Raw genomic sequence first — 18,676 nt, forward strand, 5'->3', positions numbered from 1 at the left:
TGCAACAGTGTATAATGGAGCTATTTCATCGTAGATCCACACACTACCTTCCTCTGGGCATGTCTGGAGTGCCAAGGCCATAAAATCCCAAGCACACTTGGCATTCTGCTGCTGCAGTTGTTTTTGTAAATGTAAATTATCTCATGTTCACATCTAGGATTTTCAACATGACTTACAGCTGCTGTTACAGGAAGAGCTGTCAATCAAGGTGTTCCAGGGAGTACGGACTGGCGGCGGGCTATACACCTGCTCTATTAATTCATCAGTAACGTAAAAAATAGAATTTTAGCCATCAGGTTTTCAAATTGGACCATGTATGTCGCTGTAACATGTGTGGGATTTCAAAGCATGTCTTAGATGCTCAGTAGGCAGCCACGGATACAAACTCTTAAGTTTTCTCTGGCCTCTTAAAGATTTATTTATTCTGTATACAGTGCTCTGTCCGCATGTATGACTGCACACCAGAAGAGGGCGCCAGATCTCATTACAGATGGTTGTGAGCCACCATGTGGTTGCTGGGAATTAAACTCAGGTCCTCCAGAAGAGCAGCCAGTGCTCTTAACCACTGAGCCATCTCTCCAGCCCTTCTCTGGCCTCTTAGAGGGTCTCCATTCATCTACTGCTCAGACATCACTGTGTTACCTGCTAACTCACCCCTACCCAGACCATCACCATGTTACCTGCTGATTCACCCCTACTCAAGGCCATCACAGTGTTACCTGCTGACTCACCCCTACCCAAGACAATCACCATGTGATCTGCTAATTCACCCCTACCCAAGACTATCACTGTGTTACCTGCTGACTCACCCCTACCCAAGTCTTTGTTACTTCCAGGTATATCTGATAAGTATGTCTCCCTCAAGTTAAATAGTGGCAACATGACCTGGGGGTGAGGTAGGGAGTGGAGAAAGGCCATGTTGCAGGTCCTAGAGACCTTGTCTCTGTGGTAGAGGGGGCTATAAAGGAGAGGGCCCTTTGTGTTTAGTGTCCACAACTGAGACCCCCAAGAATGTAGCTGGATGACTCCCAACTCCTGGGCCTCAAAGACACAGGCGTCTTCTCAGGTAGCTGGTCTGACACATAAGAACTGGAGCCCTCCATTCCCAGGAACAGGATGTCTTGATGTTCAAGGAAATGTGGGTAGTTGTTGAGGACCTGAGTGTAGGCTTTCAGCTGGCTGTGAGGACACAAAATGAAGCTAGGCTCATCACGTTAGCTTGTGCCCTGCCTCTCATTTGGGGAACTGCACCAGAGCCATCTCCTGTAGACATGGGCCTCCTCCTTGGGGTGGGGGGAGGTGCCCTGCATCAGCTCTTCACTCCAGCCTTCCCACTCACTTTTTGTGGCCTCTGGCTCATAATGAAACCATAGGGGCAGACCAGGAACATGGTCAGACATGGTCAGCATCCACAGGATTCCAGGATCCCCAAATCCACAGATGCTCATATCCCAAGTGAAGAACAGCCCAACCCTTGCATATAACGTTTGCCATTCTTCTGAATCCCTTAACTCCTCTCTCAGTGGCATTATACTAAATCAAATCTGCATATCACTTTATACATGTGGCATGAAAAAAAATCCAAGTTTGGCTTTGAGGAACTTTCTGGAATTTCTTGTTGACTATTTTCTATCCGTGAGTAGTTGAATTAAAGGATAGTTGAACTTACAAATGGCAGGGTAACTGTACCTGATGTCTGGTCCTGCTGAGAACGTGAATTTTAACCTGAAGGCTAATCTGGGATCTAGCTTATTAATCTGGTTCCCTTGGGAAGCCAGGAGAAAAGTGGATACATTTCAGATTTCTTTTATTAAGTTGGGTAAGCATGAAGGTGGGCAAGTTAATAAGAAGGTGTTCAGGACTTTCTTATCCATGCTGGAGTCTAACATCTGGACTTGGCCAAAAGGGCAAGGAATCCACCCGGGTGGCTAAGGTGATTTTTAGGAAGCCTCTCCACAATGCATTACATTCTGCACCATACAGATTCCAGCCGCCCCGCTGGCTCGCCTAGACTGATGTAACTTTCTGTCCATATGTCTGCCACATCCATCCACTCCACCTGAAAGCATCCATTCAAGAGGCTGATCTCACTGCACATACAGAAGCCAACTAATTCCTGGGAAGGCTATTTAAACAGGAGTTTGAGAATTTCATGTATCTTTTAAATGCTGTAATTTACCAGAGAAAATTTTCTCAACAAGATAAACACCTCATTTCCTGGCAGTGATTCATGTGATTACATTTGGGGTTGGCATGCAGCTGGCCGGCCTGGTGGTGGGTGGCACTTCTGAGCAGGCAGTACCAAGCTGTTGCCCACACTTCCAAAGATGCCTGCTGGCCTCACTGCACCCTTCTTTCCTCAAGTCACCCCAGATCTCAGGGACCTCTGAGACCTGTCAAAGATTATTAATTTCCCCCCACTTCTCCGAACCATCCTAGGGACAGTGGTGTTAAAAGACCTGTCTGGATTCGGTTCTCACCCTTTCATTTTGGGTGGCATTAGCACATGTATGTAACTACACGAGACAGCTAGTAACTAACTGATAAACCCACTAGACACCACTAAGTGCCAGTGTGTGGGAATGTCGACAGACATGAGGGGCGGGGCAGCTCACACGTTGAGGGGCAGCTGGACTTTGGGAGACATGCCCTGTTCTCCAGCCACCGTGGCACCTCGTGGGATGGCTGTGGGGATAGGTCCAGTTGAAGAGGAGTCCTGAAAAGAGACAAGAGGATACATGAGTGAGCAGAAGGAAGGTTCTGTCTAAGAAGGAGAAAGCAGGTCAGCGGACACCGGCAGCCATGTGTACCCTCGGTGTCAAAGCTGTTACCTTTCCCAGTCTTCCATCATGCTTCACTTCCTTGGCTATTAATCATATTGTTATGACCTATTGGAGGGAGGTTGGTGGCCCAAGAAACCGGTCCCAGGGCCTTTCAAGAGCCCCTTCTGAGTATTATTCTAGATCAACCTGGGAGAAGACAGTGTCGGACAGAGGTCTAGCTTTATCTTTAAAAGCCGAATTAATCATTAGTGTGTGGAAAACCAAAATCCAGACAAAGTATTCTGGAGTCCAATTTAGGTGGCCATGGACTGGGACACAGGTTTAGGTCTCCTCCAGTGTTCCAATGTGGAAGCAGTTTCATGAAGTTTTTTTTACAGTAATAGAACAAAGAAGAGTCATAAATCCAGACACTTTGCAAATCCATTGGTGGAAACATTAAGTAGGGTATTGCAGCAGAGTGGAAAAATCTCAGCTGTCAGCCCTGAGCTCCCTGATAGAACACTGAATCCTTGGATGGGTGGAAAATGGGGGTTTTGTTAAGCTAAGGCACCCCAACGGTGGGCTTTTGTTTTTCTGTGTTTTGTTTTTTTTTTTAATCTGGTTATAAGGATGTTAGGTCTGACACTGAGGTGGGCAAGGGAAGCCTCTTTAGCTAGGCTAAAAATAGCCCAAGAGAAACGATAATTAGGCTCTGGACCTGTAACACTCCAAGCTCACCACAGATACTGAAGTTTTAATCAGTCAGCTTTGGTAGACATAACTTCTTTCCAGGAACTCTTCTTTACAACTGCAAAATTCATTTAAAGGTGGCATCTGAGGAGACGAACATTAACTTCTAGGGGCAGTCAAGAGAGTAGGATGACCAGGAATGACAGTGCATAGCATGCCCTGCCCCAAAGGCTCTGCATCTGGGGTCTCAAGACTTCAAGGGCCCCTTTATGCAGGGTATGGGTTGAGTGATGCTCCAGCTCGAGGCTGTGCCTCCCAAGTGTCCGTGCATGCTGAGCTCTCTGGGTTAAGGTTCTGGGAGGCAAGGAAATTTCAATCCTTAGAGGTCACTGTTGTCCGCAAATCCCCTAAACACCAGTCTGTTCCTTCTGTTCAGAGGTATCTGGAAGCATAATGGATTGAATTGCATCCCTCTCAAAAGATCAGTCCATGCTCTAGCCCCTGGACCTGTGAACAAGACCTACCTCATTTAGAGTAAGGGTCTTTGCATGTTAAAGAAAGGATTCTAAGAACAGGTGACCTTTGATTATGGTGGGTGAAAAACCCAATGACTGGTGTGTCTAACAACACAGAACAGGACACCCAGGGAAGTAAGGCCGTGTGACAGTGGGAGCCAAGAGCAGAGTCATGTGTCTACAAACGAAGGAATTGCAAAGATGATGATCAGCAGCTACCAGAAACCAGGAGAGAGGTGTGGCAGAGTCCCCTGCCTCTGGGAGGAAGCAACTCTGCCAGTATCTTTCTTTTGGACTCCAGCATCCGGGCTGCACTGAACCAACCAGTTTCTTGTACCATTTGGCACTTGTAGACAACTAAATTGGAGGGAATGTCAGAGTTGTTGGGTTCAGTAGGCCTTCATCTCTCTCAGCATTTCCTCCCTTCCAGGTACCTAACAAGGGACAGACAGACACAACAGAGCTACATGACTACGGGCCAAGCAAACTGTTGGGATCTTGGCAGAAATGTAGTGTGGTACTGGGAGCTGTCCATGGCTCTAAATGTGATAACTTCATGTCATGGGGTATGTAGCCTCAAGTAAGCAGAAGTCACTAAATGCAGAGGCCACAGAGACAGGATCAGGTTTCCTAAGATGACCTTGGGCAAATTTGTACCTTGCACCCTGCCTATCCTCACTTAGCTGATGGGGGAGTAAGGAAGTGATTCTCAGGACTTAGGACCAGTCTTGATCTGGGTAGCTTGGTTGGTGGCTGCAGGCCTCGTGCTGATCTACCTACCTGTGTGGCCACGCCTACTTGCTCTGGGATCTTGGATCTGCACAGCACCTAGAGTCTCCCTCCACCAAGCCAGAAACAGTTTGTGCTTCCTGTTTACAGAGTAGTGAACCTTGCAATGAGGCCATGAGACTGAAAGATGAGTTTCCTTGTGTCTCCAAGGTAACTTGACATCTTCAAAGATGGATGCTTGGACTAGGGCCCTGGGGTTTTTAAACTTCACAAAGAGAGAGCACCAGGTTTCAAAGGCAGCCTTCTACCCCCATGGATCTCATGCCTAAGAGTAACTCACCAAGGAAAGAGCTGGAAGGCATGTGTGGGATGTAGGTTTGGAGTTGGGGATGTGTCCTCTTGTTGACAGGCTATGGGGTCTGCCATCTGCTGTTACACCTTGCCCACCTACAAGCCAGAGACTGAGTGTTCTCCCCCAAAGTCAGCTGTAGGCCATCCATAGAAGTTCCAGCAGAGTCAGGGCTGAGGGGGGAGGAGAATGCTGCCCCCCTGGAATTACAACTCTTGCTTAGTGAAGGACATCTGTGAAGGAGCCTGGCAGCCCATCCTGAGAGCTGCCATTGTTTCTAGCTCTCCCCAGGGTCACTTGGAGACAGATGTGGGCAGGGCCTCAGGCTGCCAACTCAAATGATTCTCTAGTACTTCCAGGCACCACAACACGACCTTGAATGCTGACAGTGCTCAAGGGGCATGTGTTGAGTACTTGCCAGCACAAGACATGTGTTGAGTACCTGCCAACTGGGCATTCACAGTCAACAAAACGGAGAGGCTCTCTGACTTCAGTGCTGGCACTGTGGGGAAGAGGCATTAGACAGGTGCTCACATATGAGCTGTCCTGACAAGGTCTGGCCATACACCCAAGTACTTTAGGGGGGTGATTGAGGCCATCTAAGGCCTTTGAAAGGAACAGGATAGGTTCCTTAAAGTGGAAGGGAGAGTGGATGGTGGCCTTGGAGGAATAAGGAGGTGTCCATGCCTGGCAGAAGCAGAAGGCTGGTTAAAATGTGCAGTTAGGCAGGGCAGTGACCCCAGGGCACTGAGGCCCCACTGTGGAAATTTCCTGCCAGGCTCTGGTCTCCACACTAAGAGCCCCCTAAAGAGTCAAGTCAGACTAACTCGGTGCTGCATGTGCAAAGTCCTGGCCAGAGCAGAAGCGGGGACCTCACAGAACCTGCCTGGGCTCTGCTCTGGCTCATCTCCCCACATCCACAGTGTCTCCAATGGTCCTGAAGCCATCCAAGCCATAATTAAATAGGAAAGCATAATGTGTTTGGCCAGGCGAGACAGGGAAGGCAGAATTCCATCCCCTGGGCAACGGGGAAGACTTGGCCAAGAGTATGGCCATTGCTGGTGTTTGTCATGCACTGGGTGATAAGAAGGCGTGTAATGTCATATTTGCAGACATCCATAGATCTTCTGGGAAAGCAAACAAGTGCCCTATATAACAAGTATCAGGAGGCTTAGGAGATACCCAGGAACTCTGCAGCTGAAGCAATCTCAGGCCTATTTAGAGGTCTTAGCAGGGCAGGGCATTGTCATCTAAGCTCTAGGGAGTAATTGCTGGTGGTTTTCCTGGAAACCTGGCCACCCGTTGGAACTCTCATAACAACTATTACAAAACGAATATGCGAGATTGTTGGCTATGCATTGGTTAGAACTGCATTACAGGTTGTAGTTGGGGACATGTCCCCCACAGACTCATGTGTTTGAATACTCAGTCCCCTGCTGGTGGCTCAGTTTGGCAAGGTTGTGGAGCCCTTAGAAGATGGATCCTTGCTAGAGGAAATAGGTCACTGGGGGTGGGCCTTGAGGCTTCATAGTCTGGCCCCACTTCCTGTTCACTCTCTGCTTCTTGAATGTGGGTGTTGTGTGACCTGCCAGCTTCCTGCTCCTGCCATCATGCTTCTCCCACAGCTATTATTCCTGATCCCACCATGAAGAAGTTCACTAAAGGAACCGTAAGCCAGAATAAACCCTTTCTTTAAGTTGCCTTGGTCAGAACATTTTATCACAGCCACAGGAAAAGAAACAAAGACAGAGTCCTTTCCTGGAAGACACACAGCTCACGCTCAGCAAAGTGTGACTCACAGTGTAGCACTGCTAGGCAGTGACATCCAGAGTGGGAGCACCACAGAGGACCTGCCAGGTGGCAGTAACATCAGAGTAAGCACTGCCCTCAGGGACAAAAACTCAATGTGCCAAAGGAAGGCTGATCGGCTTTGTGGATTTGTGATGCACACCAGGTCCTGCCCATCTACTTCCCAATCAGGTCTTCATCTCTATCACCATGGAAACCATAAGAGGAGCAAACCTACTGAGGTAGGAAGCTGGGGGCTGTGACTCTCTGGATCTTCAAGAGCATGGCTGTTTAGAGCATATCTGCTGAGGTTGTTGAGCCTGGTGAGGATCCCTGACAGGCAGCGGGCCCCCTCTGACACTGGCAGAGAGCATGTGGCAGGCACCGAAGCTTTAAGGAGCTGATCAGAAACACACAGGCCTGGGTGCCGCATGGGGTTTCAAGCATCCGGCTGAGCCTCCCATAACATGATGCTGTCCAAATGCACCGTCACACCCCTAACAAACCATTCCGAAGCAGAGCAGTACTGTGAGGGGTGAGAGTCTAGTTTGAAATAAACCTGAGCGTAACTGTAGGGCATGAGATAGATGGTCTAGTTCTCCAGCTCTGAGGGCTTCCACCTAACTGCGAGCAGCCTCTCTGCCTTTGCTTTATGCATAAATGTCTCTCTCTCTCTATGTGTATATATATATATATATATATATAATGTATATGTGTATATATATGTATATATTTGAGTATTGATAGAAACCAAGGCCTTGTGCAGGCTAGTCAACCATTCTAACACTGAGTAGACGCCCAGCTCTCTTCTTATTTGAGACAGTGTCTAACTAAGTTGCCCAGGATGGCCTTAAGTTCACTCTGTATCCCAAGCAGGCCTCGAGAACTCACAGAGATCCTCCTGCCTCAGCCTCCTGAGTAGCTGGGATTATAGGCATGTGCCACTAGGTCTTGCTCTGATTAGATTTTTAATCATCTAATTTTAGAAATAGGAAAATAATACAAATAAGAAAGGGGCAGGGCAGTGGTAGCACACACCTTTAATCCCAGCACTCGGGAGGCAGAGGTAGGTGGATCTCTGTGAGTTCGAGGCCAGCCTGGTCTACAGAGTGAGTTCCAGGACAGGCACCAAAACTACACAGAGAAACCCTGTTTTGGGAAAAATCATATATATATATATATATATATATATATATATATATATATATATATATATATATATATGGCAGAGGGACCCTGGTTGCCTTGAATGAAATTCAGGAATGCATAGCCACAAAATCAGGGTTGCGTATCCACAAAATAAATGTGACATTTGTCTTTCTGGGCCTGGGTTAACTCGCTCAGTGTATTTTTCAGTTCTGTCCATTAACCCGCAATTTCATCTTCACAGCTGGACAGAATTCCATTGTGTATGTATGACATTTTTATCAGGTGAAAGGTATTTACGTTGTTTCTATTTCCTGGCTATTGTGAATAGAGTAGTGAAGGACATGGCTGAGCAGGCTTTCTGTATGATGTCAAGTTCTTTGGACACATGCGGAGGAGTGGTAGAGTTGGGTCATACTGAAGGTCTATCTTTAGTTTTCTGAGGACTTCTACACTGATTTCCATAGTGGCTGCACCAGTTTGCAGTCTACAAACAGTGGCTGAGGGTCCCCCTTTCCCCATATCCTCATCAGAATTTGTTAGTAGTCTTCTTGATCTTAGCCAAGTTTCACTGGGGTAATTTGAAATCTCAAAGTAGTTTTAACTTGCATTTCCTGATTGCAGAGGATGTTAAGTACTTAAAAAAAATATTTCTCCGTCATTTTTATTTTTCCCTTTGAGATTCTCTGTTCGGATTCATAGCCCATTGTTTTGAATGGGTAATTTTTCGGATTATTTTTTAAAGTTTGTAAATTCTGGATATTAATACTCATCTTTTGGATGGATAACCAGCAAAGATCACTTCCACTCAGTGGCCTTCCTCTATACTCAAATCTTCCCTTGACTATATAGAAACTTTTGACTTAACTGAATTCCCATTTGTTAACTGTTGGCCTTACTCCAGAGTGAATGGAATCCTATTCAGAAAGTCCTTTCCTGTGCCTGTATAAGGGTACTACTTATTTTTTTTTTCTTCTAGCAGTTTCCATGTTCCAGGTTTCATACTGGGGCCTTCAATCCATTTGGAGTTGATTTTATGCAGGGTGACAGATAGGGGTTTTCTATTTTTGTGAAAAATGTCAGAGGTTTTTACTGGGATCACATTGAATCTGTAAATGACTTCTGATTGTATAGTCATTTTCACAATGTTAGTTCTACCCATTCACAGCATGTGAATTATAGCTCTAAATCTTTAGATTTGAGGATACAGCTGAAGTGGCCACAGAAGCCAATAAAGTAGAGAGGGACTCCAGTGACGTAATAGGGCACAGGTGCTGTGAAGTGGGGCAGGGAGGATTTCAGGGGACCTTATCTGGGGACCAGGGAGGATGGTAATACAGAGGGAGAGGAAGGAAGGGAAGTAATTAACACTAATGGAAAGACACAGGGAAACACTGTCTTATAGCTTTCTTAAATGGACTTATGTCATAGGGGGTCATAATGCTCCCTCTAAGAGCCATAGGCTAACTAAAACACTTCCCTTCAATTTGTGGGTCATTTGAACCCAAGAGACTCCCCAAACAATAAGGGCCATTGCTGTTGCCCTTGGTGGCCTCTGAGATCTTGAAGGTAAGATCCTATTTCTTAAGACACCACACATTTTGGATATAGTACTCGGAGGAACCAAGCTGGGGCTGATCTGGAAGCCTCCTCCCCGAGGACCAGCTTTCTTATTAGTGGAAGGTGCTATGCAAGATGCCCAGGGAAAAAAAGCAATCAATAGTCTCACTCAGCTGTAAGACTTCTGAACCGCAACAATGACCAGCACAGCAAGCTATCCCCACTGGTGCAGTCATGGCACTTTTACCTTGGTAGGTAACCAAATAGCTGTCTCATTGGACTTTAGGGCTGCACAAGAGCAGGGAATCCACGTCTGGTACCGTAAGCCCAGCCAACTACCCATTGCAGGTGAGGTCACTGGCCCAGAGGAGAACCTACTGCTGCCATTAAAAAATTAATATAGTTACTGTCTTCTAATTACTTCTCCCTATGCCCATAGGCAGGTGTGGCTGTCACCCTCCTCATCAAAGAAGCCTCTTTCTTCCTCCAGCAGATAGACACTTTTAGATATCCACAACTGGTCAAGATATAGAGAATAAGTGTCTGTGGCATTCCCAGCCCCAATTGATACATACACAATGTAACCCCTTTGCCCATGGCTCAGGGAAAACTGGAGGCGAGGGAGCAGAATGATTTTAAGAGCCGGGGGAACAGGATGCCCACTGTGAGTTAGTGTCTTCTAGACACGATAGGAATGCTGCACCCATAAAATCTCAACAATGTGGTTGCCTAAACAAGAACGGCACGATGACAGTTAACATGTCAGCACGGGTTGGGTGAGTTTCACAAGATACCACCCCTAGATGAAGAGTTGCAGGCCACTGATGGCTGCTAAGAGCAGGGGAATCAATGTTCTCCAGGGATGAGCCCACTGATGGGCTATACAATCCCAAGGGGTCATCCCTAAACATGTACATATGAGCAACGCTCAATGGACCCAGTAAGGTTGGATACCCATATATACCCACACATGTATATCTGTATACATATGTAAATAATAATAGTATAGAAGAAGAGGTCATGATTTTGAGAGGGAGTTTGGGGGACAGGAGAGGATTTGGAGGGGGAGAGGGAGGGATGAAATGATGTAAGTACAGTAATCGAGTATGAAATTCTCCCAAATGTTTAGTAACAAACAAACAAAAACTATGACTATGGGTTGTAGTTGTAGGGTAAAAGGGCCAGCCAAAGAAATGCACCCTGACTCTGAAACCAGACCCCAAAAAACACACCCTGACCTTGACACCAGAGCCAATTCACTGGTCCTGAAATTTAGAGCCAAAAGGTTAAACAGGGCCAGTGAAAGAAACAAACCCTTGCCCTGAAACCAGAGCCAAAGAAATACACCCTGCCCCTGACCAGAGCCAAAGAAACACACCCTGCCCCTGTCCAACTCAGCACAAAACCCAACCAATCCCTGAGCATGAAATCCAGCTAATCTCTGAGCTTGTCCAAGCTCTGGGATTGAGATCCGACCAATTCCTACCCTGAAAATGTTCACCCTGGAAAAACTCTGCCCCTAAAAAACCCTATATAAGCCCTGTAGCTGTTCAGTTGGGAGCTGCCCTTTCCACCCTGGCAGAGGCAGCCACTGTCCTGGATTCCTCCCTCCCAGTAAATCTCTTGAATGAGGTTTGGGTGACGACTTTCTTTCTCCAGTGTGGAGCAGAGCAGAGAAGTAACAATTTTCCTAGGAGTAGAGCAGAACTGCTATATCTCTGTGGGGAAACTCTCTTAGCAGAGCAGAGCTGTAACATTGACAGGTACAGCCTGGCTTCTAACTGTCAGGATACCTTCTCTCCAGAGCTGTAACACTTAGTGGTAGTTTGTATGTAATTGGTCCCCAAAAGCTCATAGGGAATGGCACTACTAGGTATGGCTTTATTGGAGTAGGTATGACCTTGTTGGAGGAAATATGTCACTGTGAGGATGGGCTTTCAGGTCTCTTTTGCTCAAGCTTCTCTCAGTGTGACAGTCCACTTTTTGTTGCATTCTGATTAAGATTTAGCCAGCACCATGTCTACATCTGCATGCTGCCATACTCCCCACCATAATGATAATGGACTGAACCTCTGAAGCCATAAGCCAGTCACCCCAATTAAATGTTTTCCTTATAAGAGTTGCCGTGATCATGGTGTTTCTCCACAGCAACAAAATCCCTAACTAAGACAATGGGTCTAAGAGAATATTCTATAATGACTCCAAGATTGCCTGGTAGAAATCTCTGTTCAACTTGAAAGCCCTGCCCAGGTTGGCTCACCGGGGATCTGTGCCTACTGACCCCTTCCCAAGAACAATCCTGAGTCATAATAAAGTCTAGGGGCCAGGGAGATGGCTGTGGGTAAAAGCACTTACTGCGCAAGCCCAATGGCCCGAGAGTTTGGATCCCTGGAACCTGTGTGATAAAGCTGGAGATGGTCATATACATCTGTAATCCCAGCACTCCCCTGGGATATGAGAGATCAGATGGGAGAAGCTCCTGGGACACCAAGAGTACACAGTACAGCTGCAGAAGCCACAGGAGACACGACCTCCAAAAAACAAGGTGGAAGGCAAGAACTGACTCTTGGAAGGTTGCCCCTGACCGCTACAAGTGTGCTGTCACACACGTGCACACACGCATGCGCATGCACAAGCTGGCTGACCACAGGGGTATGTCAGTAGTTTACCTCATGGAGCCACTGGCCACACAGAACAAAGAACCAGTGATAGCATCAGGCCTAACATTGAAAACACCACCCATGCGCATTCAGCACCAGCCTGCTAGCTGCAGGTTCATCCAAAAGGGTCTTCCTGACCAGTGAGGATGCCCTCACGGTATGAGATTTACCATGTTGTCAGCATAAAAGTGGACCAAGGGCCCCCCCCCCCCCATGCTGAGGTAGGTTCTGCCAGCATTACAGGGCTCCTTGCCTGCCCAAGCAATGCCAGAAACCAGACACAACCCTGGTGTGTCTCACACTTCTCTCTTCCTGGCTGAGTGGATGCACACCCCAGTAACTAAGATCTGGGCCACTGTTGGTGACAGTGGCTTGTACTGTGAAATTCCAGCTTCCTTTGGGACCAAGTCAGAGTCAGCTTCTGGCTGCAATACTGCCATTGCTCAGCCCTAAACTGTCCAATTGTTACAAACACCAGCAGTTCCTCGCTGCAATTTAATAGTCTCCTAAGCAAGCAAGGCAACTAAGCTATATTGTTTTACCACTGGGATTAATAAGAGAAAAATAGATAGGAGGGTTGGCAGGGATGCTGGGGTTCCAAGCTGTTTTGAGACTTTGCCACAGACGAAGAACCCCAAGAAGAAATACCTCATCACTTTATTTTTTAATATGCATCATGAAAACATTGTTCTCACCCCAAGGGGCAGTGAGATGAACATGTTTTATTCAATACTTGCCATCACTGCATTACACTTGGTGAATTGGCTTCCAAAAGAAAAGCTTAGGATAAAGCATCTGTGGCCTGGTTCTCCTGCTTTGTTCCGCATGTAACCAGAATGGAAAATAGCTTAGGAATTTAGGATGGGATAGGAAGGGATAGGATGGGATATAGGATAGGAGAGGAGATGGGATGGGAGAGGAGATGGGATAGGATAGGATAGGAATATAGCTAGATGGCCAGAGGTCTAACTAGATTGGAGAGATGTCCAAGGAAGTTGGGTATTTTAACCTCAGAGCCCTTTACTCCCTCTATTAATTTTCTATTGCTGTGAAAAACACCACGACCAGGGCAACTTATAGAAGGAATGGCCTGATTGGGGATTATGGTTCCAAAGGGATATGAGTCCATCACAACACTGACACGGAACCATGGCAGCAGGCAGGGACGGCAGCTGAAGCAGAAGCTGAGGGGTCACATCTTGAACCACAAACAGGAAGCGGAGAGAGCAAATGAGAAATGGTGTAAATCTTTAAGCCCTCAAAACCTACGCCCAGTAGCATACTTCCGCCAGCAAGGTCACATGTCCTAACTCTTTCCAAACAGTGCCAAACTGGGGACTAAATATTCAAAGGCATGAGACCATGGAGGTACACCTACCATTCAAACCACCACATCCCTATAACCTCCACCCATGCTTACCACTTAAGGTGGAGGCCAACGTCTCCATTACTGCCCACTGGCCATGCCCTCCTCATAAGCATGCCAGATTTGCTTGTAGACTACTGGAGCGGAAGTCCTAAGTTGCTGACTAGATGATCTCAGTCGGGGCCAAGATGTGACCCCAGGTCAGATGGTATTCCAGTTATCTCTGCCCCAGGTTTCACTGGCAATCGGCAATGTTTATCCATTTAGTTTACTCTGGCTGTGTTAGCTATACTGTATGTACAAGGACGACTGGCCGACGTGGAGACATTATGCCCACAAGGCCTACAATATTCACTGCCTGACCTGTTGCCACAAATTTGTGACTCAGGAGAGGATGAGCTGGGGGCTTCCGCCCTCAGCTGTTGGGGGAATGAGGACCAGTGAGCCACAGTAGTGTGCAGAAGTTTGCAGGGCAATGCCCTCCATATTATTAAGAGCATCAACTGAAGCCAAGGAAGGTGGCCTGTGGGAAAATAGTACCCACAAAATACTAAGGGTGGAAAGAGGTCTGTGAGGAAGGTATGGAATCTGTTTCCCACCTATCTGTAGCTTTACAGGTTTCCACAGATTGACATAGTCCTAGGCATTTTTTTTTAATTAAAAGGAGGCATTTATAATCCTCATCCACAGCCACCTTCTGTTAGCTTTTTTATCCCTTTGCACAAAAGTCACTTTGCCAGGCGGCCTTAGATGGATGTGTGACTCCACAGAACTAAAGGCATCTTTGTTAGGCATTTTCTAGAACCCACCATCTCCACTGGCATGTGAGGGCTTGTCAGCTCTGTTTTCAGATCAACAGCGCTTCCAGACCCTTCATCAGAGTCTAGGCACACGAGTCTGCCCGATCCTCCCTCCATGCACCCCTCCTGCAGGCCCAGCTCAGTCCCACATCCACCTACTTTCAGAATCCCAGAAGGAAGTTCTTCTTGGACCACATCATCACGGAAGGATTGTTTGTCCTCATTGTTGAAGCTCAACTGGTAGGCTTTTTAAAAAACAATCCCTTATAAGGCATGCAATTAAATTCATAACTTTCTAAAAATTCTAAAAATAAGCCAAGCTCTCAGCCTTGCAGGCAGCTGGAGCTTTGCAGGTGGGTGGAGAGCCAGGGGCTGCAGGACTGATAAGCATGTGAGAGTGAGGAGGCCTCAGAGCATCAGGCCCGGGGCAGCCATTGCTGTCCATGTCTTCAGCTCTTACCCAGTGCTTCCTCCAGCCTGTGCCCATCCATCTAGTAGCAGAGATAAGACTCAGACCACAAGGGAGTTCCAGGCAGAGTTCAGTTTCTTTCTGAGACACAAGGATGCTTGAGAAATGTTCTTTTGATAGTCTTCCTGGTGATTTCCAAACACTTTTCCCAGCTGCTTCAATATTAACCAATATTGCTTCCATCTCAAGGGGAGTTTATCTGTCAGCAGCTGGGCTCTCAGGGGCTTTGGGGTCTGTGTGTGTGTGTGTGTGTGTGTGTGTGTGTGTGTGTGTGTGTGTGTGTGTGTGTGAGAGAGAGAGAGGCGGGGGGGAGGGAGGGAGATGGGGGGAACAGAACCCGCTGAAGGACTTGCCCCTGGCCGAATTGGAGTTGGGCCATGTGGCCATGTTAGACCATCTCTGGGACCTGCCAGGGGCCTCCACAATGCTGTCACTTAGTCCCACAGAGCAAGTAGAATCACACAGGCAGCATTGGAGGGCCATTAGAGGAAAAAAATGGCCTTACAGTTTACAAGTGACAGTTCTTCATGTCACCTGCTGCAGACAGATGTACCTAACCTCTGTGTTCAATGTAAGGGCTTGCACATCTGTGTGGGACTTGGGAGAGGGGCATCATGGGGACTGTGAATCCCGATCCTCAAGTAGGTTGGGACTCAGTTTGTTCAGTGAAATGCGGGCCGATGTGACATCCCTGAAGAGAAGTTTTGGCCACCATACCATTGCTACATTTTTACGCCAAAAAGCATCCTGTACCAGGGGGCAGCAAAGATTTTTTTTTATAAGGGGCCTAGTAATATCCCAGACTTTTGTGGATCCTATGACCTCTACCTGGCACCTCTGTGAAGGCATACTACAAATGAATGGGCGTGGTCCTGTGCTAATAAACCTGTGATTTACCAAAGCAGGCCATGAGCCATTTAGCCCTGGGAGGAAGCTGAGAGTCAGGCCCTCAGCTGTCCAGGACTCACAGACTGGAGTGGGAAACAGGCTCCTGTTTCTTTGTCTTCCTAAGAGCCAGGGGCTGCTAGCTACCTGGCGTCATCTGCTTGCACCTGAGTGATGATGCAAGGTACTACCCAACCAACTGTCCGCTTCAGTTCCTCAGGCAGTTTGGTGAGAACATCAGTCAGTTGCTTGAATCATGGGAAACTCCTCTAATAAGTCTAGCATTTCATTCAATGAGGATTGGCATACATATGTTTATATAATTATGGTCTCATGATATTATAATGGAGTTGAAAAATTCCCCTTGCCTAGTAATACCGTAGCGGTTATAACACGATGGTAAGATACATTCCTTGCTTGTTTGTGGTGACGTTGGTGCAAATGTGCCTACTGTAGTACCAGTGTTATAAAAGTGTGGTACGTAAGTCACACACAGTGCACAGTACTTGTCAATGATAATAAAGAACTATGTGAATGGCTTAGTATTTAAAAATTTTTTTGTGTGTATGTGCACACATGTGTGCATACATGTGTATGCATGTATGCATGCATGTCTCACATGTGGAGGTCAGGGGACAGCTTATGGGAGTTGGTTCTCTCCTTCTACCATGTAGGTTTTGGAGATCAAACGCAGGCTATCAGATTTGGCAGCAAGCACCTGTATCCCCTAAGCCATCTTGCTCACCCCATATTTACTTCTTATCTAAGTAATTTTCATTACTACTTTTGAGTGCATTATTTACAAAAAATAGTATCTGGCAACAAGTGTGTTGTGTTACCCTGCAGTTGGTGCACGAACCTCGTGTTCACTGCCTGCCTTCCCCCACTTCCTCCCTCCCCCATCTCTAGTAGTTTGGTGTGTGTGTGTGTGTGTGCAAATGTACATGAAGGTCAGAGGACCGTCTTGAGCATTGGTGCTCAGGTATCTTCCCCATTTTGTTTGAGATTGGAGTCTCTCATTGGCCTGATCTTCACCAAGTAGGCGGGGCTAGCTGCCCAGTGACCGCCAGGGAGCCGCCTGTCTCCCTCTGCCTACACCATGCTGGGATTATAACCACAGACAGCTGTGCTGGGTTCTGATGTGGGTTCTGAGAAGCCAAACTCGAGTCCTAAAGATCGCAGGGCAAATGTTTTACTGACTTAGTCACCTCTCTAGCTAGCCCTTTAAAAAAGCGTTTTGGGTCTCGCAGCGTAGGCCAGGATAGCCCTGCACTCACTATTTAGCCCTGTCTGAGTCTCCTGCTTCAGCCTCCCCAGTGCCGGGATCACAGGCATGGGCCACCACGCCCGGCCGTCTGTGCATCTCTCGATTGTGCAGAGCAGCCCTTTCAAGGGACTGCCCTGTCCATCCATGCCTGTGCAAGTGTTCTCTGCTGCGTCCCCACAATGACAAAAATCACCTAATAATGAGTTACTCAAAGCATGCACCCTTCACTAAGTGATGAAACCGGGCACCATTTCCCAGTCTTGTCCAAATGAAGTTGAAAGCAAACGTATGAAATTCCTTTCTTAAGTTGGTATATGTTTATTATGCACAGTCCTGGGTCTCATAAGGACATCTTCATGCAAGTATATGACAGACTTTGACCACGTGTCTCCCTGTAGCTGTCTAGCCTCTCTTTTGTTTCCCATTCTCCTTCTTATTCGTCCCTCCCTTCCATACAGGTCCGCTTGAGCTTTTGTATCACATATACAACATACAGACATATATAAAACATATATACATATACATATATATACATTATATATATATAATCTAGGATCTACTAAGGATAGAAAAGGTGCCATATCATCTGAATTGGACTTAATTTGCTAATACCACTCTCTCCAGTTGCATTTATTCCCCTGCAAACAGTATATTTTCATTCATGTGGATAAAATTCCATTATGTATGTGTACATATCCCACACTGTCTTCACATATCTGTTGATGGACACACAAGCCAGTTCCATCTGTGAACAGGGCAGCAATGAACATGGATGTGCAAGTATCTCTCTGAAACATTCTGGCAAATAAAAGTGGGAGAGCTGGATCATGTGACAGTTTTGTTTCAGTTATTATTATTATTATTATTATTATTATTATTATTATTATTATTAGAGACTCCATGCCGACTTCCACAGTGGCTGGACTAATTTAAATTTCCATAAGTGGTATATAAGAGTTCTGTTTTCTCCATATTCTTGCCAGCATTTGTGGGAATCTTTTCTAACTGCAAATCTGACAGACGATTAATATCTGGGCTAGAATATACAAAGAACTAAAAAAAAAATAACCAGATACCAAGAAATCAAATAACCCACTCAATAAATAGGAAAATGAGATGAACAGGCAGTTCCGAAAAGATGAAGTACTATATAAATGGCCAATAAACATATGAAAGAAATGTTCAACATTACTAGCCATCAGCAAAATGCAAATGAAAGATAAATTGAGATCCCATCTCACCCCAGTCTAAATGGCAATCACTAAGAAAACATCTGGACTTTTAATAGTGGAGTCATCCCAAATAGCTTTTTACCTCAATATTTTGGTTGACAGACTTCTGCCCCCAGCAGAAAGCTGTCATATAACTCCATTATTTCCACACGGCAGCAGTCCTCTGACCTCGACAGAGAGCGGAAAGAATTCTTCAGGGTACAAATGGGAGCAGGTTGGCCATCTGAGCTTCTGCCCCAACCTGTGCTCTGGGAGTCCTAGGCTAGACATTTCACAGCTGCGTCCTCTCCACAGCCATCAACATGGACCTGGAGCTCACAGGGAGCTGGGAGTGACAGGAGCTGTCCTCTCCTAGAAGGACATGCTGAATTTCATGTACCTCACTGTTTTATAGACAAGACCTTTCACTATACAGTGCTGTCGACACAGTTCACGGGGCCCACCCAAGAAGAAAGCCA

General features: G+C 46.6%; 1 protein-coding gene across 1 annotated transcript in view; it reads right to left on the bottom strand.

Annotated features, from left to right (window-relative positions):
* Sh3rf3 (SH3 domain containing ring finger 3) overlaps positions 1-18,676 on the bottom strand; it is a 301,431-nt gene that overhangs the window by 64,212 nt on the left and 218,543 nt on the right. Inside the window, exon 5 of the mRNA XM_052744948.1 lies at positions 2,616-2,716. Within this exon, the coding sequence (XP_052600908.1) occupies positions 2,616-2,716 (101 nt within the window). The remainder of the gene's footprint in view (positions 1-2,615; positions 2,717-18,676) is intronic.

Source organism: Peromyscus californicus, unplaced genomic scaffold (genome assembly GCF_007827085.1).
Source record: "Peromyscus californicus insignis strain IS unplaced genomic scaffold, ASM782708v3 Scaffold_19__1_contigs__length_69161282, whole genome shotgun sequence".
Taxonomy (NCBI): Eukaryota; Metazoa; Chordata; class Mammalia; order Rodentia; family Cricetidae; genus Peromyscus; species Peromyscus californicus.